General features: G+C 43.7%; 1 protein-coding gene across 2 annotated transcripts in view; it reads left to right on the forward strand.

The window, feature by feature from the left end:
• The first annotated feature begins 2,244 nt into the window (after positions 1–2,244).
• LOC147901632 (tubulin alpha-6 chain) overlaps positions 2,245–23,685 on the forward strand; it is a 64,930-nt gene continuing 43,489 nt past the window's right edge. For both annotated transcript variants that reach the window (XM_087374962.1, XM_087374961.1), the window contains exon 1: positions 2,245–2,483. In XM_087374962.1, the coding sequence (XP_087231088.1) occupies positions 2,318–2,483 (166 nt within the window). In that variant the 5' untranslated portion in view covers positions 2,245–2,317. The remainder of the gene's footprint in view (positions 2,484–23,685) is intronic.

Genomic DNA, 23,685 nt, shown 5'->3' on the forward strand with positions numbered 1-23,685 from the left:
TGCAAAAACGATTTTTATTACCTGTGGGACGAGGGGGACATATCACTTGTCCCAATGTCATAGCTAAACCTGGAAGCTCTGTTCTCATGTAATCTGGAAAATCAACCACTTCAACCCATACAGGGCAATGATGCTTGATGAGGTTCTGATAGTCCTTATTAGGGGACCAGGGCATGATATGCACCATTTGTCGACCAAAAAATAAAGGAGACATTTCCAGCATCTTTTGTTTTGTCAAGGCATCCAAAAGATGTACTTCATAAAATCCTCGGGAGGCAAAATAGACTCCTTCTACATAGCATCCACCTAGGAGAGAATTCACCCATTGTCCCACATCATTAGCAGAGGGAATTTTGCCTGGGAGAAAGATGATCACTGCAGTTTGAGAGAGCTTCTTCAAAGGATGCACAAGAGAAGGCAACTTCATTTTGTAAGTGAGTTTCGGAGCAGGTTGAATCCATTCCCTTCTACTTTGTTGAAAATCATCATTCAACATATCAAACACATAGGAAGCATCTTCAGATGAAGGAGCTATGGGGGGAGAGGTTTCCCTTGATTGTCATTTGGGTTCAGGAGAGAGGCTCTCTTGACATAATACTTGTTTGCTTCTGCCATGGAGGCTAAGGGATTCAACAGATATCAAGCGAAGAGAAAGAGATAAGGTTGAAGCACTATATTGACGAAAGGAGAAGCTGGCTGAACTGTACGGAAGGGACGCCGAAGTGTGGTACGTACGGATGTACGGAGAAGCGACAAAACTGTACGGAATATTGACACGGAGAAGTTGACAGAATTGTACGGAACAGAGGTGCTGAGGGGACACGATGGGGCTAAGCTGTACGGAGGAGCTAGGGATGTACGGACGTACGGAGGCACTGTACGGAGATACGGAAAAGATGACAGAATCGTACGGAATACTCACACGGAGAAGATAGACAAAACTGTACGGAAAAGAGAAGTTGACAGGACACGAAGGGGCTAAACTGTACGGAAGAGGCAGGGAGGTACGGACGTACGGAGGGAAGTTTAGAATGAAAAAATCGATGGCGAGGTGAACAGCAGCGGGTTCAGTCGAGGCTGCGTAGGGATAGGCCGAACTTGTGCGTACAACGCCGTACAACCGTACGACGTCCGTACAGATGTACGGACGGAAAGGGGAGCTGTACGGGGACCTGGCTCTGCGTCGACCTCCTCTCTCACGCTCTCTGATGCTCTCTCACCACTGTAACACACCCACACACACACCACCTCTCACCACTGTAAAACACACACACACACACACACACACACACACACACACATATTCCCCCATGTATATGGATATGACTAAACGTTGATATGACTTAATCATGATTGACATGTGGTTGATCAACTATCGGGGTTTGTTTAAACGTATGCCTCACCCTCATGGACATTACTAATCAAAACGTTTCTTAGTATGGTATATGTGGAGCTAAGGGCAATAGAAGCTCAGTGGATAAACCCACATAGAATATATGCAAAATAACAAACACAAGATGTATGAGTTAACAAGTTCTCTACTCAACCCCTTTGGCACATTTACGTGGGGCCCTTGTCCTAATGCAAATGCAATAGGTTTTATCTATTGCTCACCTAAAAATGTAGACATGCAAATCTTGTAAGTTTAACCAATTTCTCACCTTGATATGTGAAGTCCCCAAGCTCATTCATTAAAGATCATTTAAACATCATGTTGAGAGCAAGAACTACAATCATTTACATAGCTACCTATGCAATATATACATTATAAGAAAGGAACTTGTCTAGTTGTTGTGGGTATGTTTACTATGGATAAATATTAATCAATGATGTTCTTTATAACTTTCTTAGGAAGATTGAACTACGGAAGCCATGACATTGATGGGAAGGAATGTTTAATCAGAGACAAAAACTCAGGAAACTACCAAGTGTAGCCAAAGGCATTAAGAGAGGTTTTTAAGTTGGAGTCCTGAATACTAGTCTTTATGTAGTACAAATTACAAACTTTGCACGTGGCCTATGTTGCCAGGCAGGAGGGAGGCATTGTGTAGGATTCGAATGTGGGGCAACGAGCTCAGGGAGACATCGTGTAGGATTCGAATGTGGGTAGGGGGAGGTGAGGTGGGGAGACGTCCAGAGAATGAAAGGGACTATGTGAATGATTGGGAAAGCAAAGGAGAAGGGGATGAGGTTATTCTATGAAAAGGGTGGACATGAGGAGGACAAAGCAATGTATAGGATAGAAACTTTGAAGAAAAGAGTGTGATAGGCTTGTCAAGATTTAAGACAAAATTCAACTCCTCCCCAAAATCACACTATGCTTCATCACTCCTTTGCCACCACTGCTCTTTCTTCCTCCTTCCTTGGTGGCCCTCGAGAATTTGGGCTTAGTGCCTCCTTCAATGGCATTCCTCGCACCCACTCCGGAAATTGCAGAAAAGGCTTGACATTTATGCGACTCGGAGATGATCGTACGGATTCAGGTTTGTTGCAATTTGGCCCTCTCAGAAGACATCAACAGGGAAAAATCATACGTTTGTCTGCCACTGTGCCGTGCTTGTGCGTTTTTGGAATGTCATTGTTTATTGAGTAACGTGAAGCATTCTACCCACTTTGTTATTCCAAGCCAATCGTTACTTCTGTGGCTGATGTTTTCCTCTTGGATCACGACAATCCAGAAATAAATCTAGTATAAACATCTAATTGTCCAGCAAGAAACTGCCTCATTGCCAAGTAAGAAAACTGCCGATCGTAGAAAAACGACAGCGTAGGTCGCATTAAGTATTAATTAACCATCCAACTTAGTTTATGACTGTTCAAAAATGGATTCCTATTGTTTGCCTTCGTATGACCTTGATAACTGGATTCCTACTGTTTACCTTCATAATGTCTGCACGTCAGGCATTGGCAAATTTCAATATCCAATTTGGGATACCTTGAGAACAAGGAGAACCATAATGCTATAGACCTTCGAAACGAAACTAAAAGGTTTTCCGATATGGTTATGGGTCTTCTACTTACTTTTGTTTATAGCAATATGCACTCTCAAACACTTATCCATGCCAGCTTCACGTGATTCATATTTTACTCTAAACGACACAACCTCATTCATTGCGATTGGGTTTTTCAGCTTGTGGCTATGCCCTAGTGGGCGATCGTGTATTTGAGTCATCCCAGCTTAGCAGTGGCACTGACATCACTGCTATCCCCAATAGGCGGCGACGTCACTATATACTTCATTGCAGACGGCATTGATCGGTTATTAACTACGTTTCCATTCAGTGTAACCAACTTGGTCTTTGATTGATATAAATTAGTGGGTCTTTGATTGACATAGATTAGTGCCTGGCAGAGTCACGCCTCATGCTAGTGCCTGCTGTGCATAACGAGTTGATGGTTTTCAAACTTTTTGCCCACTATCATGAGGTTGCATTATTTGCTTGATTTTGAAGATTGTTTCTTCATTCATTTGGACACATACATACATTTTTTTTTTTGCGCAAAAAGTAGTGCTAGTTATATTACTTGAAAGCGAGAGCACAAGAAGGCCTGAAGGCCAGCGGGCTGTAATCATAAAACGGATTCAGCTCGAGAAGTCAGAATGCTAAATACAAGCCTCCTAGGGCATAATCATCGGAGAGTGGACAAACAGCCACGGTGGAGGGGTGTAATGCCACTGAAGACTCTGAGTGGAGTGCTGGAAGAATAACTCCCGGTGGTCCCAGTCGCGAAGGAAACGTCTTCTCTTTTCCTTCCCTGCCCGGGACTCTCCCTGAATCTGATCCCACTGACCCTTGAGCGTGTGAATGATCGTGCTCCAGATATCTACGAGGGTCTGGGTAGTAGAAGAAGTCTGAGCTCCTACAGTCTGCGCGCATCTGGAAGTCCAGATATGCCAGCCTGTGGTGCTCCCTATGATCTCCCAAACTGGGTGCCGAGGCATCGCTCCTGCATCTGTCTCTGTCAAATGCCATGGGAAGCTGTCCATGTATGCCCAAGTGGCCTGCGTGATGAAAAAGACGGGATCCTGTCTAGAGAACTCATAGGCCAAGTGATGTCTCGGCTCAATGCTGCACCAACAAACGGCTCCCCAAGTGATCGGTCCTAGATCGGGTGTAGCCCTAGCTAAGATCCCCATGATTCCCTTCCAAACCGTCTACGCGTGCGAGCAGCTCCAAAGGCAATGCTTCAGGGACGACTCCTCCTGAAGACACATCTGGCAATGCCCCTCCTGCCCCATCTGTCTCAGCCATCTACCAACTGGAAGCCCCTTGTGTGCCACCATCCAAAGGAAGTAGGAGATCTTCCTCGGACGCCAACTAGCCCAAAGAGTCTTCCAGAAAGTGCGAAGAAAGACCAAGGATATCCCCTGGGCATACCACCTATGTGCCTGTGTGGGTAGCTCACGCTGGAGAGCCCCAAGAGCACGCCGACCCGTGCGTGCACTGTAAGAAAAGAAGGGGGTAGGGTTCTTTGAGGTCTCCGACGGTGGCCAAAGCCACTCCCTTGGGTCCCACTCCACCTCTGACAAGGAACGGCCCTCCCATATCCAGAGTCTCCAATCCTGGTCCTGCATAATCAGGGGGTCTATATGCCAAGTCTTCCCTTGCAGCCCTACAATGCGAAGGCGCTGCCAGGGAAGCTGGGGGTCGATCACGGCCTCTCTGCTCTGTAGGCGACTGTCATCAGTGATGGAGAAGAAATGTACCGAAGAATCCGAGAAGAGGCCTGCCACCACCAAAGGAATGCCTCGTGGAGTGAACTGTCCTAGCCACCTCTCATCTCCCAGGAAGAGCTGTCCGGTGCCTACGGGAATCCTCCAACCTGCAGGGATGGCAGCATCAATCTCCGCTCGCCGAGCCTGGATCCCACGTGCCGTACCTACTGCTGTTGCCAGCTCGCCTGGGCTCATCCGACTGTAGACGTCCCTCCAAACCCGGAACGAGCGTGCGGGCCCATGCGCCCAGAGCGCCCAAGGGATATGGGATCTCTCTCCAAGCTGAGGACCTGTATCATCTGTCACCTGGCTGCTCCAGATCAAGGGCTGTCTGTCTGTCTCCTCTCGGCAGCTAGGGGGAACCTGGGAAAGGCTGTGTCGCAACTTCCTCCAGACCGAAATGAGGCTACGGAGGAAGGGGGAACGGGGCTGAGTCAAAGGAGCTGAAGTGAAGATCCATCGAATAGAAGGCTGCCAAACACCCCCTCTCTGGGGAGTACACCCACTGAGACCATGCTGTAGCAAGAGCTTCCACGTCTGTCCTCCTGGGGTCAGACCGCGGATGACTAGCTTGCCAAGAAGTGCCTGACTCTGCAGCTCTGGATCTATGCATACATACATAGATATAGATGTAGAGCCATTATATTGCCGCCCACTGTGGTTGAAGTCATCACGTCCACCTGTGGACTTCATATGTTTCCAAGTCTGTTGGGCAGCAGTACAATTGAAGAGCTGCCATGATTTGCAGATACTATCAGTCTGAGAGCAGCACTGTGTTTCTCCTTTAATTTGCACAATTTCAGGGCTCCAGAGAGGCAGCCTTTGACAAATTGCACCAATTGACGGTAAAAAGAGGTTAGCAGGCATATCCATGTTGAATTTGGGTGCAGACTGGGTCACATTGTTCTCGGGTGACTGTTGACAAGCTGCCACTAAGAAGTAAGTAGTAGTTACAGTTGAACTGAGAGAAAAGAGTGTGTTTTATTTTGCCAGCCCTCAGCCAGCACTACACGAGAGGAAGCAGCTTGGGCACAGAAATAGTTTTTTTTCAATCAGCTTCTTTCTGCTAACACATGGTCCTGCCATGCTCAAGAAAGGCACAGCGTGATCAGAATGAGCACCCATTTTATTATTCAAGGTGAAGAACATAGGAAAGCCCAGCTCTCCCACCTCTAACCTCCAGTGAACTCACAAATTTTTTGCCAAGTGTTTAATATCAAGGGCAAAGATTGCCAGATCTGCTTTTTGGAGGAGTGTATGGTATGCAAAACAAGAAGAAATGGTGGTGACAAGTATTTCAAGGTCCAAGTCAATAGTTTTACACTCAACCCATATTGGTAGTCCCGGGTCAAAGGGCTGAAAAGATAAGATTTCATTGCGTACCTTTGGAAGTTTACAGCTGTTGTTGCAAAACTTTCCATGGATGATTCCATACGGGGATGTTTCCTTTTAGCCAGTAGGCCTCAACTAAGAAGCTTCTTCATATCAGTGCAAAGGTGAGGGTCGTTGGGAAACCTGCATCCATCAATCAGTGTCAGTAGAACATAAGTTTTAAGTGTATTTCTATATAGACATAATCACGTGTTCCTGTGATTGTATGGAACATGTTAGTGAACTCAATATACTTCTCCAATAAAGTGTTGTGTCCATGGGCATAGGTCTTTATAAGATCTATCAAAGCACCTCACTTTATCCATCACTGTGGATGAAAAACGAAATTATATAGTGTTAATTGCCCAAGCTCTCAATTGTTGGCTCGCAAAAAGCTATAGGTGAATGTGGCATCATTGTCTGGAGGAATTGATTTCACCCATTCTTACAAGGAAAAGATTAACCATTTTTGTGGCCTTCATCTTTCCTAACGAGGAATGAGGATTGCCTTATTCTATGTGTCCTTGAGAGGAGTCTTGGATGCCATTGCGGTGAAAAGGCTAATTGTTATGGTCTATCTGGAAAATTTAGAATCTAAGCAAGTAGCAAGAGAGTTAAGATTGACTGACACCATTTTCTTTTCTCAATTCCTCCATTGAGGGTGGCAATTGATCTTGCAGATCTGTGATATTTGAGATTAGTGCTTGCACTATGTCACACATCTTGAGCTGATTCAAGGGCTTCCTAAAAGCAATCTCATGTGTCTCATTCTAATTGGTACATGTCAATGAGATATCCCATTCTTGTGTAGCATCTTTGGCATTCTCTGATACTCCTTCTCATGACAGAAAAAAAATAGAAAGAGCCTGTGCTATATGCTTATCAAACTCTGTCACTCGATCTGTTGTAGATGTAGTTGCTGAAGTACTAGAAAGGCTTTTCCCCCTTTCCTGTTGGAATATAGCGCCACCTCCCCACCTGTGGGCCCCCATATGAGGAGGACATGGGAGAGGATGACACACAGCATAGGATGGGAGAAAGGCGGATGGATTACGGCTGCCTGTGGGCAGCAGATTGGCTGCCACATGGGCAGTACATAGATCTCCTTGTTGGTTTGATTAGGATGGCCCATGAGGTCACCAAGGTTTGCATGTAGGGCTGATATAGCGCTCACTGTACTGGCAGAATGTGGGGCTGCATGTAGAACGGCCAAGAGCCCATGGAGAGGTTCAAAGGATGGGGCAGGACAGCACAAAGGTATGGCACATCAGGACTGTACGGAGGAACAGGTCAGCAGGATAGGAGGTACTAGTTGGTAGGACAACAGGTACTGGTCGGCAAAGTGCAGCAGGTACTGGTTGGCAGTTTCAGCAGGTACTATGCCAGGTACAAGGGCCTGGGGAGGTCAGGTAGGCTGTGCAAATGGCCAGCCATTGGCAGTGGTGTAATGGATAAGGTCAAATTGATCAAGGAGCCAAGGACCCGGATTGGCAATTTGCAAGATTGGCCTTATATAGGCCAAGGAACTGGAGCAGCAGGTAGTTTGACCTGGCTGCTGGCCGGCTGGCTATAGACTGGGTTGGCTGACCCTCATCAGATGTCTACAGATTGGCCAGTTGGCCAGGCTGTGGTCGGTCTATCCCTTATGTAAGGAGCCCCATTTGGGGTTCCATCTATCCATAGGTGTTCAATCTCCAGATCATCTCTGAGGGTGAAGAGCAGAGGTAGCACTATTGATACAAATTCTTGCAGGAGCGGAAGTCCAGCATTCCGGAGCATACCTACAGCCCATAGAGAACAGGAGGAGGTGCATAAGAGGAGCTCTATCAGCATTGAACTCAGGAGCAGAACTTTGCAGGAGTACTCTACCTTTGAGCAGCCACTGAAGCCTACACAGAGCCACTGGCAGAAGAGTTGTCGTCCACTTCAAAAGGTGCAGCAATCGGCACCAGATTTGGCATGCTACCTTAGTGGTCGTCTACTGAAGGTGTAGTTACAAGTGTTGGCAGTTTTGTACTTGGTTTCTACCATCATATATATTCTGTTTTGGTTGTACATCTGAATTCTCTTTCAGAGCTGTATTTTTCTCATTATTGTTAATAAAGAACATGGAGTTGCCTTGTGTCTTTATTAAGTGTCTTGCGATCTCGGGATCAATCTTTCATTGCGAGGGATTTGTCATATAGCAATCAATTACCCTACGTTTTCCAACATTTCCATGTGGACTAACTGGCCTATAGTGGAATCAAATGTAATGACATTCGTTGATCTTCCTTTGTTACGAGGGACCCATATGTTAACAGAGGTGGAGGTCGCGTGGTACAGCCAACACTCCGTGCGGCAGCGGAAGATAATGAAAATTTATACCCAGAAATGACACAGTGCTAATTCAAATCACAATTCTTTCCTTAATCTGTACAAGTGCATTGAGAGAGAGATGCAGACAATAATTAAACTATGTTCAAGAGAGTAGAAACAGTAGACATATATTGTTCCAAGGATGGACCAAAACCTTGGACAAAAGGTGTGCACAGTGTGCCACCATCTAGCAGCACAGGTACCCTGCGGCCTTTATATAGGGCTTGGAAACCCCTGAAAACTGCCCGACCAGTCTGCGGAATGGCCCAACCCAGCGCCCTGCTGCCACATGGCAGCTCTGCCGTCCTGCACCTGTCTGCTGCAGTTTTCCTGCCTTCCCTGACCTGTCCATCTGCTCCAGACTGCACCTGTTTGCTGCACAGGTCTGCAGGACTTTGATGTGATCCTGAAAGCCCTTGTTGGCTGTCCTTGCAGGGTCTTCCGTGCTCCAAGCTGCTGCTGCCTTTGTCACGGTCTTCTGAAAGCTTCCCTTGCTGTCCATGCTGCTTATCCTGCCTACATGGCAGCCTGCATGCTGCCCATGTGGCAGCCCTGTACATTATCTCAGATTTTCCCACGCCCAGATGGCATCTTGCATATGCTGCTGGTACACCTCCCCCATGTGCTCCTCCTCTGGGGGCTTATTGGTGGGGAAGTGGCCTAATGTGACAATCAATATACAAGCTTATTCAAGGCTAAGAGAGCCAAAGCTATTTGAGTCTTGTGACATTTTGGCAAAGTTGATGAAAGCCTGCACCCAAAGGACATTAAAAACTTCACAAGCAATGAAGCTAAAGTTCTCTTGAGGCGGAAACAAAATCTAGAAATGCAAAAGTCACCTGTTGGCACACAGTATCAGCAAGAGATTTGTAATGCTATGCATCACTGGGACCTTGCAAAATTGCATGTACTGCAGATAGGGCATAAAATGGCCTGTAATTATGCTTCAAGACTGAGCATGACTGAAAATAAGGTACAAAACCAAAATAGAGTTGCTGCTATAGTTTTCCAATGCTGGAAATGGTGCCAGCAGAATGGGTGACAAATAGCATCTTTTAAATAGAGGCTAGAATGTGCAAAAATTGACAGAAACACAGAACTTTCGAGATGCATCCCCAACCCCAAAATCACTCACAAGCAGCACCATGTCTGAATACTTGCAAATCAGTGAAGGTGCTGAAACATATGAAATACATAAAAAATGTCATGGAATGTCTATCCACTTGAAAACAGTTCCACAATTGCATGGAGCCATATGGAATATTGCAGACATGCCCGAACAATGGTCTAGAATGCACAGTTGCCGAAAATGAGCTTAGAACACGCGAAATTGAACTGATTTAGGCTGCTCCAGCTTATGTGCTGGCTGACGGTTGGGCCCTACAATAGTCATAGTATGACTAGATACAAGAACGAGATGCTACAAACTTGGACAAGTGAGAGACGAACTACAACTCAATGTGGAGCTTTGTTAGTGTTATGCTCAAGCTGAGGCAATAAGACTTCGGAAGGGTCCGTGGACATTTTCCATTGGAGGACCAACTTTTGTATTATATTTCATTGGAGGATCAACTACTTTTGTGTTATATTTCATTGCGCTTCAAGCATGTGGTTAAAGGAATTAATGTCAAGGTCCTTGGTGAGGGTGAATTGGCACTGACGATGGTTCTAAAGGTTAGGGGCCTAGGTGCACCAAAATGTTAAATGGCCAAGGGGCAAACGGAATTAAATGGGCACTCCAAGAGAGGGGTAAATGGTGCACCAAAGGATGGACTTATTAATGTGACATGTGGCATGTAGAATCATCTAGGGAACTGTGAGCTTTGTGTATATAGCATGTAGGAAGAATACACGTGAGTTTTGAATCGAGCTTGCTAACACAGGTGGATCAGAAGTGTGTCATCGCCCGTGATTGGTTAAGATTTGGTGAGTGTTCGTTTCAATTTGTATCAGAGCATCAAGGCGTTTGGCGATTGTTGTGGTAGTCGATTTGGCATCGCAGGAGCTGTGTGTTGAAGGGAAAAGCTTTCAAGGCACTAGGAGCATATCCGTACGCGATTGGATTGAGTGCTAGAGCTGCACGTCGTGTGAGCGTTGATTCTGTAAGCGATTGAGAGACGCACCGTTCGCTCTACGTTTGATGCGATGACCAACTTGCTGGCAACTTGCTAGGCGCAAGCACCCGCGTTATCTACTGAAGTCCAGCGAACCCACGCTGAGATGAACGGGCAACAACAATAGATGGTTTATGGAAAGTCTACGTAGGGTCAAATGTTCACTGTCAAGTCTCAACGACAGTAATTTTATAATGGTCTGATTGGCCATCACGTGGTCGTGAGGCGGTAATTGGTTTAGAAGCGCTTGTACTTAACCCATTTACCTAGAGTTTTGGCGTTACGTGAGGATCGATAAAAGGATGCAACAACCTAACGTCACTGCATTTGGCCACGGGGAACGATCGACGCACACAAATTTGCTGCTGCTGGATTGCACTCAAATCCTTCTGTTCTAAGCAAAACAGCTCTGCTGTACGTTTGTTTTGTAGTCCAGATCCAGTGTTTCGGCAAGATCAAATAACTAGATTGGCTGGCTGCTCCAAAGGGACCTGAGTTAGTGTGAAATCGTAAAAGGAAAGGAGCTGATTATTCGATTATCGTTCGTGATCAAGACAAAGTGACTAGGGGGCTTCCTTTCTTTATCTAAACAGAAACTCAACCAACCCAAGCAGGGTTAAACCTTTTAGGTCTAAGGCTCTATGGATAAAGGCAAAGCTATAGCAATGGAGGTTGAAGAAGAGGCCTCAAGGGTGGACCCCGTAGAGTCGGTAGTGCAACCAACCCAGCAGGTGTTATCAGGTAGGATTGCTATATTAGAGGGTGTCTCATAACAGATTTTGGCTCAGCAATTGCAAGCAAATTTAGGGGCAATCCGAACTTAGAAAAATGGTTTACAGCATGTCTACAAGACCCTCCCGAGAGAAAAAAGGAAAAGCTCCAGTAGAGCCTAAAACCAGTGTTCATACAGTTGAGGTAGGATGGCTAAGATGCCTAATATTGCTAATTATAGGTCAGAAAAGTATTTTGGTCGGATGATTGACCATAGCTTTGATGCCATAGAAACTAGTTGCACAAATGGGAAGAGGCTTTCGTCATTTGTGAAATCAAGGATGACATGAAAATCTGCGAGGCCACGCATATGTTTAATGAGACAGCATATAGATGGTGGATTAAACAACAAAGGGATGGAGTGACATCCACTACTTGGGAGGGGTTCAAGAAAGAATTTAGAAAACGTTTCTTACCTTTTGACGAAGCATCCCGAGCTTGGTATCTGTATAGAAACCTTCGTCAAAGAAATTTGTCAGTGGCTGAATACACTGATAAATTTAGAGAATGTGTAATGAAGCTTTATGAACCTCTTCCTCAGTTGTTACAAGTAAAGAATTTTATTTTTGAACTAAATGATAGGATCAAAATGGAAGTTCGGGCAAGTACGCGAAGACTTTTGACGAAGCAATTGTCATAGCCTTGAGCTATGAGGATGCCAAAGGGAGCAGACCAAGTGGGTTTGTGCAAGCTTGGACTCGGTATTTAACTTGAAGAAGAGTGGGTTTAATAAGAAGTGGGTAAGTAAGGGAGTGTCACACAGCCTAGTGGCCAAGCCAAGCACAGGCAAAGCTAGATGAGACTCCTCCTAAACCAAGTACCACCATTGGGGTTAAAAGAAAGGTAACTCCAATGGCAGCCCAGGCTTGGTCAAAATCTTCTTTGACCCCAGAGCAAAAAGAGAAAGCAAGGAGAGAAGGTTGGTGCTTCGGATGCCTTTAGCCTCATCAGTGTGGAAAGATTGTCCACGGAACAAGGATCGTCGGATGGCTGAGATGGTAATCTTAGGGTGCGATGTGGAGATGGAGGTAAGTCCCAGAGCCCCGAACAGATGCAGATTCAGCTAGCGGGATCTTCTGAGAGGTCAGTACTTGTTTTATTGTGTGTCTGTAGCTAAGTTAGTAAATAGTGCACTTGATAATATCATCTCTGAGCTTGCAGCAATGGGGTATACAGCTTTGAGTGATACGGATCTAATTAAGATGAAAAGGCAACTGGCCATTCATGATGTCATTGTGTTGTTTCACCCCTGCGTCAACGCACAAGCTTGTAAAGAGACTGAAATTAAAGACTAGTCCATCTGACTATGCATATACCGTCAGGATGATAGAAGGAAGTTCAAGTGAAGTATGGGACCAAAGGGTTATCCAGTTGGAACTTTGGATTTATGACCATGCGTAGAAGCTGGACTTTGAAATGTCCAGACTTGTTCACGCAGACATAGCCCTGGGAAAGGCCTAAGAAGAAATTAGCCATTGATTGAAAAAAGCATATTTATCAGTTCAAGATGAACGATGTGAAAAGGATTTGCCTCAGGGACCGTTAGTTTCTGTAATGGAAGTTTGAAAAACTCAAGAAGAGTTTTTGTTTCTTTGTACAACATCTGTAGAGTCGATTGATGGTCCATCGACTAGCATTGATGTTACCCAAGGCCAAGTTGGCTGATAAGATTACAGAGGAGTTCTCTGACTGTATTAGGGATGGGTTGCCTGATGGTTTACCTCCAGAGCGGAATGTTCAGCATAAGATTGAACTTAACTCGGGGGCAGAACTTGTAAATGGCCTCCCTATAGGTCAAGTTTTACTGAGGAAGCAGAGGTGTGAAGGCAACTGTAAGAATACTTGAAGTTGGGGTAGATTTCTTACCTTTTGTGTCGCTTGTGATATTGAAGAAAAAAAGACGATACTTTCCATCTTTGTATAGATTACAGAGCCTATTAAGCCTAGATGCTTATGTACGATTTACTACACCCATATATCAGAAAAACTGTTGTACATTTTATTGGCAATGTCTTTGTTTTCAGCAAAAGTATTGTTGAGCATCGTGAACACTTAAGAATAGTATTCGGTACTTTGAGGAAAGCCATTCCGTATGTAAACTGTGCTGTGCGTGGTAAGACTTGAATATTTAGGATTCATTATTACTGCTGATGGGGTGGAATGGATCCAAAGAAAGTGGCTGCCATACCAACCTGGCCTATTCCTTAGACTTTGACCACTTTGCGATCATTCTTGGGATTTGTTGAATTTTATCGAAGGCATATCAAAGAATATTTTGAGATAGTATCACCATTGATTGATCTAACCTTATATAAAGTATCTTTTATATGGGAATAGGATCGACAAGAAAGTTTTAAAACAAGTTGTGGCCTCAAGACCGGTGTTAAAAATCTTTGATCTCAAGAAACCGTTCATAGAAACTGATGCAAGTGGCATTGCGGTAGGAGCAGTTCTTCTCCAAGAGGGAAAGCCAGTAGCCTTTGAAAGCAAGAAGCTTTCTCCCTCTCAACGAAATTGGCCAACTCATGAATTAGAGTTGAACGCTGTTGTCCATGCTTTGAAAACATGGAGGCATTAATTCTATGGTTTAGAGTTTTATGTAGATGTAGATCATGATACTCTGGAACATTTCTGTAAACAACCCGACTTGAGAGACGGCTAAGCGAGGTAGCAGAACTCATGCATGAGTTTAATATGACCGGTACTAAAGAGGGAAGGAAAATAAAGCTGCTGATACATTGTCACGCTTTATGCATAATATGAGTTTTACGGTATTAGAGAGTGCTCTAATGACCGAGATTAGAGAAACTCAAAAAGTAAATGAGTTCGTCCATAACCTTTGGCCTAAGGCTTATGTGCTTAAACTCGGGGAAAAGGATGACCTGGCATCCAGAAAAGGCCAAACCTATGTAAGATATACCATAGTGGATGGTATGCTAAAACGAATGGTAAGGTAGTAGTACCTAATCAGAATGATCTCAGGCAGAGGGTCATTCAACAGTGTCAAGATAGCCCGCGTGCGGGACATCCAGGTGTCGAGAAGACATCATCATCTCGTGAAGCGATAATTTTTTTGATAAAAAACAAAAATGCATATTCATGAATATGTGACATGTTGTTTTTCATGTCAAGTGAGTAAGGCAGAGCGGGTGAAGTCACCTAGCCTTTTACAGCCCTTGGAAATACCATTAGGTAGATGGGAGAGCATTTTCAATTGACTTTATAGTTGGTCTGCCTATGACACAAGGTGGATATGATTCTATCCCTGTGATGGTTGATCGTTTTACCAAGATGGTGTGAGAAGTGCAGCGGAAATGAACAGAAATGGAGAGATTGCACGCCTCACACACACCACACTGAGAGGAAGAGAAAGAAACAGGAGAACTGCAAGTGATCTCTGGCAAAGGCCCCTCTACACTTCGGAGAAAACCTCTGCACAACAGCTGCTCAAGAGCTCCACAAGATTGCTCAACAACCTCAACCGTGGGATGCACACAGGTGCGGAAGAACTGCTCCACAACCTTGCTCTAGAACATGCACAATGGGGCTGGATGAACTATTGCAATAGATGATGAAATGAGGGCTGAGGGGGGCCTATAAGTAGCCCCAACCCCTCCTTGGTCGGTCAACAAGAGAGGGAGCCGACTAGCTTGCTAGTGGGCCGACCCACTAGGCCTCTTGGCCAACCCCGTGCACTATATACAAGGCTGGCACTCAGCCTTGCTGCACCTCTAGGGGGGCGACCCCCTCTTCCTTGGGACCCGCCACATGGGAGACTGACACGCAACCATGTAGAGGCTGTCAAGTAGCCATACAATAGGTCGGACCACCTCAGTAAGACACGCGGGGCTCGCGAAACCAACTTGACAGTCGGATATACTACCCAACCGAGTTGCCTACAGGGCCACCTCTTTTGGCCCACTAAGGGCGCCTCGACTGCTAGCCACTGTGGCATGCATATGGGCCAAAGAGACCCCTAAATAGGAGCTGGAACCACCACACGGGCTTGGCAAGCATATGTGTCAAAGTGAGCTCCCAATCCTCTATCCTCACAAAGGGCGGGTGCCCAGAAAACATGGCTCTCTCTTTGGTCTAGCCTATCCTTTTGGGGGGCGAGCACACCCACAAGCACTGGGTCTCTCTCACCAGGTGACATCAGAAGATGTGTTGATCACAAGATTTGTAGAAAGTTTCACTTTTCAAAGTGACATAACTTTCACATCCAATGCCCAAATATAGGCATTCAGCCACTCAAATTGATAAGAAAACCCCATTTGAGAACATCTATGGGGTTATATTTTGAAAAATCTTACAAATATAGTATTAAATATTACATGTATTTTATGAGTTAATATATAAGCCCAAGTTAATACTTATTCATAGTAATTTAAACTTCTTTAGAAACATATCCATAAATATCTTGTTATTTATGTTATAAAAACACTAGAAAGCTGTTGTCATATGATATAAATGTGTTTAATAAGTAATTATATATGTATAATATTATTACATTGAGAGTGATTATGAGGGGTGTTTCTTAAGGAATTATTTTTCAATACTTTTTTAAGGTAATAATAGGGGTACAAAGGGATGTCTATGAATAATAAAATTTATGTTATGTAAAAATGAACGAGTGACTAGTCTATATATTTTTATGATAAAGGGATCTAGTTCTAGTGAAAATAAAAGTGTTAAGACCATGTTTCCTAAAGAAATATAAAATTTTAAATCTCTTGACAAACACGCTCGGATAAACCTGCTCATAGGTTTTTGCTCGTAAAATTGACGCACCTAGCTTCTTGCATCTCAAGCAGCCTTCTTTATAGTCATCTTTCGGACTCTCTTTAAGCTTCATTAACATCTTCAATGCTGGAATTTCAACCTCCAGTGGCAACATGGCTTCCTTTCCATTCACAAGATGGAATGGAGATAACTGCGTACCTTCTTTGACTGCAATCCTGTATGCCCACAGAGCCTCTGGAACAACTTGATCCCAGCTCTTTCCATGCATCTTCATTATTTTACTCATCATGTTGATTACCTCACCATTAAAATATTCATTCTTGCTATGACACTGTGGATAGTATGGTCTTCTATATCTATGCTTAATCTTCAATTTGTTACACAACATGTTAATTAGCTCAATTCTGAACCCTGGTCCTTTATCACTCACCAACTATCTTCATGCACGAATTTGCAAACTTCCTTAGCATTCTCTGCACAGACAGCTCGTGCCTCGAAAGATAATCTACTACCATGAGGAGATAACATTTCCCTCTTGCTGTCATGGGTATGGGACCAATTGCATCTATCCCCCATTTCTCAAAAATATTATAAGCAATGATCACATTTCTCAACTCAAGATGTAACACCCTTCTTCCCATTTGTTGACACTGTAGACATGATCTACACTAGTGCTGGATGTCTCTCTGACGTGAAGGCCACACATGTCCTTCCATTAAAATTTTCCTCAGCATGGTTTTAAAGGCAAAATGCCCTCCACATATCCCCTTATGATTTGACTTTAAAACATGAATTACCTCCTCTTGCCGGGGAACTCTCCGGAGTACTAGATCAGCCCCCTTCATATAAAGTTCATCACCAATGAGACAATAAGGTCCAAATCTGTACCTCTTTCCTTTCGGGACTTCCTCTGGAATTCTTCCTGTCAAAAGAAAACTTTCTTCCTTTGCTAGAGACTCCCTTTCCTTATATAAGGGCTCTTGAACCTTAACTGCACAGACCTGCACTTCATTCTTACTACAAGCAGCATCATGGGCTTCCTGATTCATGCTTCTATCCACATGTTGGAGTATCCACTTATCAAAATGCTTTAACTGTTTCTTGACAGCCACAACCCAATTCTTTAAATGCTGATGTTTAGTTTCCAAATCCCCAATATTTTCTTCACAACCAACAGAGAATTTCATCTAATTGTAAGTCTCCTTATCCCCATCTTCATACATTTCTGAAGGCCTTCGAACGAGGCTGAATATTCAGCGTCGTTATTACTACTCACGCTCAGCTACTACTCACGCTCAGCTCCAAACCTGTTTTCAGCACTATTTCACCCTGAGGATTATAAATCACAAATCCCCCATTAGCTTTGTTTAAACTCTTCTTAAATGAGCCATTAAAAATAGGATAAAACTGTCTTCCAAAATCTGCTCCTGCATTTTCTCCTTCTTCTCTTCAACTTCTTTAACTGAAATTGGCCTCTCCTTATACGTAAGCAAATCTGCAAGTGTTGCATGGGTAGTATCCTCAACCAAGAAAGAGAAGGAATACTCTCGCAATTCTGTTATCCACTTAATCATTCTTCGAGAGAGTGTAGTATTATTCAACAACTGAGGTAGTAAGGAACACATTGTGAGAACAATATAAGGATGAGGCAATAAGTAATTACGGAACCTTTTGCAAGCATATAAAAGGCTGGATAATAGCATTTCTGCATCATTATATTTCTGCTCGGCATCATTCTTTACTCGACTTGCAAAATACACCGGTCTCATGTATCTAGAATGCTCACCTTGCTGCAGTAATATTGCCCCTAATGCATCATTCCAAACTGAGGGATTGACATAGAAAGGCTTGGTAAAATCTGGTGCCTTCACACAAGTCACATTCCCAAGTATCCCTTTCATGGACTCAAAGACTTCCTCACACTTCTTAGTCCAATGCAAAGGCACACTTTTTACTGCCTGCTGTAGTGGATAAAGAGCTTGAGAAAGAATAAAGATAAATCTTGACAAGTACTTAACTTTCTAGAGAAAAGTGTGTAGCTGCTGTGTATTTATTGGTGATGCCCATGTTACAAGAGCCTTAATCTTGTCGGAATCTGGTTCAATTCCATTTTCAGACACCACATGTCCCAACACCTTGATTTTAGTTTAAGCCAGCTAGCATTTTCTTGGGTTGAGTTGACCTCCACTTTCATCAATCCTCCTGAAAACTTGATCAAGCTTCGTACAATGATCTCTCCGATCACTATACACACACAAATATCATCAATAAATGCTTTACAGAACTTGTCAAGAAACGGAGCAAGTACTTCATCAGTATTTTCCTGGTAATGAGAAGGGGCATTCTTCAATCCAAATGGCATCCTTCTATAACTGAAATATCCCCAGGGAGTAATAAAAGTTGTCTTAACCTGATCTTCAGGAGCTATCTCCGTCTGAAAGTACCCTGAATAGTCATCACAAAGGCTGTACCTTTGATGGCCTGCAACTCTATCCAGAATATCATCCATGTGGGGCAATGGATAGGGGTTACTCTTCGTCAATGCATTGAGTGGCTTATAATCAACACATATTCTCCATTTGCCATCTTTCTTGGGTACTATGACCACCAGACTGGCTCAATTCAAATGGACAATTGGATAAATTATGTCAGCTTTCGAAAGTTTAACCACCTCCTCTTGAAGCACTTCCTGAGACAATAAACCAAAATTCAGATCTCTCTCTTGCAAATCTCGGGTTATGGCACTACCAAGAACCTCCCAGCCTATCTCTGTGTTAGCAAGCTCACGAGACATTTTTCCACGTTAAGGCTCTTGCTTGCTAATCCACAAAGCCCACAAATCCCTAGATGGATCTAGTCTGCCACATGTCATCATTCTAGGGTACGTCTTAAATGCCTCATTTACCCCTTTCTTGGGATCATATTAAATTCATTTGCTCCTAGGCACAATACACATTTAATGCATTTAAGACCCATAGCCTTAGACCCATCTAGTCTGTGCCATGACATGGACAGCAGGAGATTAGTGACAGGTTACTGTTTCTCACTTGGATCTGGAGCTATGTCATGGGTCAGCAAGAAGCAACCTACATTTGCTCTTTCTTCTACCGAGACGAAGTACAAATCAGCATGCTTTGCTTCTTGCGAGGCAATGTGGTTGAGCAGGATTTTGGGGGACATGGGTGCAGTGCAGAACAAGCCTACGTAGTTATCATGTGACAATCAGAGTTGCATAGCGATTGCAAAGAACCTTGTGTTCCACGGTCGCACAAAACACATTGAGATTCAATATCACTTTGTATGCGAGCTCATTATGGATGGAGAGGTCGACTTGGTGTACTGCCCAACTACAGAGAATGTTGCGGACATCTTCACGAAGGCTCTTGGAAGAGACTTGCTGGAGAGGCATCTTCATCGACTTGGCATTGGACCAAAAAAGTAAGTTCACTTGCGGGTAGACATTGAGGGGGGTGTTAGATATCAATGCTCCACTCTCATGTAGCTACGCGGGAACCGGCCAACTCTACTTATAAGCCCCCCATATGAGGAGAAGGCATTTGAGTAGCTCGGTTATCCGGTGGGTCCTGGTTTGGACACCAGATGGGGGCCATGTGTGGCCTGATGGCTGGACGGAGTTGGCACACTGCCAACTAGGCTATCTCAAGTGCGGGAAGGCATCCCATGACTGACCGCACTGAGGGTAGACGGAGCTTTTCTCGGGGCAGCCCACTCTTGGGTTACGGGGCCCGTTTGGAGCCCCAGACCCTCATGAAGGACCTTGACATTGATTCCTTTGACCATTTGCATGAAGCGCTAATACGACAATTGGTCCTCTAAAGGAGAATGTCCACTGATCTCTATGAGGTCGTGTTATCTCAGCTTGAGCATAACATTCCTTCCCTCTTCAGGTATCAGCGTCCCCGATGAGAAAATCTGGGAATGCTCTCCGTATCTGATACACGGATTCCCAAGTAGCCTCAGATAGAGGTAGACCTTGCCATGCAACCAGCACCGTGGGTATCTTCCAATTGCGTACTTGCATTGTTTCTCGGTCTAGGATTCTTGTTGGTTTGCATCTTGCATTATCCTCCATCTCCTGAAACAAAACAACACCCTCAATTAGTGAGTCACCTGCGTGCAAAAAGTTCTTTAAACGAGAGACATGAAACACTAGATGCACCTTACAACCTTGTGGTAATTCTAATTTATAGGCCACCTTGCCTATTCTTTTTAGAATTAACCACGACCCACAATATCGAGGTGATAACTTAGCATACTCCCGCAGTCAAAGACTTCGAGTGTGAAGAAAATTTGAGAAAAACTTTTTCTCCTTTCTTAAATTTCCTAACGGATCTGTTTTTATCCGCATACGCCTTAGCTCTATCCATAGCCTAGCGGATGTTAGCTCTTGCAAATGCTAGCATCTCCCGCATCTGAACGACAAAGTTTGCGGTACTAGGCACTTTCTGAGGTATTCTAACTATAGTTGTATTTGTTGGCCTATAACCATAGTTCAACTCGAACGGACTGTGATCACTGTAGAGGAATGGTTTCTATCATTGTAGGTAAATTCTAACAGTGGCAACCATTTGTCCCACGTATGTTGCCTCAATCAAATGTATGGTCTAAGCATATCTTTTAAAATCTACTTGACTATTTCCGTCTTACCATCCGTTTCTGGATGATCCCCACTACTCATTCCCAACTCAATCCTTAGTGTTTCAAACACTGCAGTCTAAAAATGACTGGTAAATTTAACATCCTTGTCTGACAATATGGATCTGGGTAATCCATGCAGATGAAATATATGTTTAATAAACAAATCTGCCACTTGCGGGGCACTAACAGACTCTCTAGTCAGAATAAAGTGAGCCATCTAGGTAAGACGATCAACCGCCACAAGGATAGGATCATATGCACCTTGTGTCGTAAGTAGCCCTACTATAAAGTCTGGAAATTCTTTCCCACCTACCGAGTGTTATTTCCAAGGGTTGTAAAAGCCCGGGTGGCTGCATCCACTCTGCTTTACTCACTTGACATGAAAAAAAATGTGTCACATATTCATTAATATCTTTTTTCATTTTTGACCAAAAGAAATCTCGTTTCACGAGATCATACTTTTTCTCAACTCCTGAATGTCCCGCACATGGGTTATCATGGCAATGTTGAATGACTCTCTGTCTGAGATCATTCTGATTAGGTACTATAACCCTGCCATTTCTTTTCAGCATACCATCCCTTATGGTATATCTTGCATAAGTTTGGCCTTTTTTGGATGCCAGGTCACCCTTTTCCTCAGGTTTAAGCACATGAGCCTTAGGCGTCCACCTTTTGGGTTTCTTTAATCTCAGCCATTAGAGCACTCTCTAATACCGTGAAACTCATATTATGCATAATGCGAGACAACTCATCAGCAATTTTATTATCCTTCCCTCTTCGGTACCGAATCGCCATATTGAACTTCTACATGAGTTCAGTCCACCTAGCTTGGCGGCCTCTTCAGTCAAGTTGTTCACAGAAATGTTTCAGAGTATCATGATCAACATCAACATAAAACTCTGATCCATGCAAATAATGTCTCCATGTTTTCAAAGCATGGACAACGGCATACAACTCTAATTCATGAGTTGGCCAATTTCGTTGAGAGGAAGAAAGCTTCTTGCTTTCAAAAGGCTACTGGCCTTCCCTCTTGGAGGAGAATTGCTCCCACCGCAATGCCACTCGCATCGGTTTCTATGAAAAAAGGTTTTGGGAATCAACTATTTTTAACACCGGCTTTGAGACCACAGCTTATTTTATGGCGTTAAAACTTTCTTGTTGATTCTGTCCCCATATAAAAGGTACTTAATCTGAGGTCAGAGCAGTCAATGGCAATACCATCTCAGAATATCCTTTGATATGCCTTTGATAAAATTGGACAAATCCCAAGAATGATCGCAAAGCGGTCAAACTCTGAGGGATAGGCCAAGTTAGTATTGCAACCACTTTCTTTGGATCCATTTGCACTCCCTCAGGAGTAATAATGAATCGTAAATATTCAAGTCTTACCATGCACAGCACAGTTTTCTTTTTATTTACATATAGACTGGCTTTCCTTGAAGTACTGAACACTATTCTTAAGTGTTCGTGATGCTCAGCAATACTTTTGCTGAAAACAAGAATGTCATCAATAAAATGTGCTACAAACTTCTCGATATACGGACGTAGTAAATCGTTCATAAGCATGACGAATGTAGTTGGAGCATTGGTAAGTCCAAATGGCATTACCAAAAACTTATAATGTCCAAACCTGCTTCTAAAAGCGGTTTTATGCACATTCTTGGGTCTAATACGGATCGGATGGTAGCCACACTTAAGATCTATCTTGCTGAAAATTATGGCCCCATGTAATGCATCTAGCAAATCATCGATCCAAGCCATTGGATACCTGTGCTTAACAGTGATATTGTTCAGTGCTTTGTAATCTGTATAGAGGCGAAAAGTATCGTCTTTCTTTTTCTTCAATATCAATGGTGAAGCAAAAGGAGAGAAACTGGGCTAAATCTGTCCCAGCTTGAGGTATTCTCCTAGTTGTCTTCGCACCTCCACTTCTTCAATAAAAGTTTATAGGGAGGTCTATTTACAGGTTCTGCCCCCGGGATTAGTTCAATTTTATGCTGAACATTCTGCTCTGGAGGTAACCCATAAGGCAACTCATCCCTAAAACAATAAGAGAACAACTCTGCTATTAGATCAGCCAACTTGGCCATCTCCCCATCTTGGGTAACATTAGTGCTAGCCGATGGACCATCAGTCGGCTCTACTGACGCTGTACAAAGAAACGAAAACTCTTCTTGAGCTTTTTGAACTTCCATTACGGAAACCAATGGTCCCTGAGGTATATCCTTTTCACCTCGTAAAACATACAACACATCGTTTATCTTGAATTGATAAATGTTCTTTTTTCAATCTATGGCTGGATTCATCCTAGAATGCCAAGCCTTACCCAGGGCTATATCTGCGTAGTGTAACTAGAAAACGCGTTTCGCCTAGGCGAAACGTGTAGAAACGTTTCTAGGCGAAACACCAGTGCATTGGGCGAAACGCCCTGGTACCAGAGTGTTACTATTTTTTACTCTTTTGAGTGTGCTCAGTGTGTATGTGTGTATCTGAGAGCTCTTTTCAGAGAGAGAGAGAGAGAGAATCTAGAGATAATTATTTATGTTTGATATATAATTAATATAAAATACAAATTTTAAACCCATTTCTAGATGAAACGCTTGGCAAAACCCAGAAACGTAAACGTGTTTCTCGAAATGTATCTTGTGACACTGTATCTGCGTGTTCATGTTATTTCGAAATTAAGCTTCTCCGCATAGTCCTGAATTCGAAGTTCCAATTGGGTAACCCTTGGTCCCATACTTCAGTTGAACTTCCATCTACCATCCTGACTGTATATGCATAGTCAGATGGACTAGTTTTTAATTTCAGCCTCTTTAGAAGCTTGGAGTTAATTACATTGTGCGTTGACGTTGAGTCAAACAACATAATGACGTCATGATTGGCTACTTGTCCCTTTATCTTAATTAACTCCGTATTGTTAAAGGTTGTATACTCCGTTGCTGCGGGCTT

This window comes from Dipteris shenzhenensis, chromosome 5 (assembly GCF_047967505.1).
Source record: "Dipteris shenzhenensis isolate YYH24624 ecotype China chromosome 5, Dip_SZ_1.0, whole genome shotgun sequence".
Lineage (NCBI taxonomy): Eukaryota > Viridiplantae > Streptophyta > Polypodiopsida > Gleicheniales > Dipteridaceae > Dipteris > Dipteris shenzhenensis.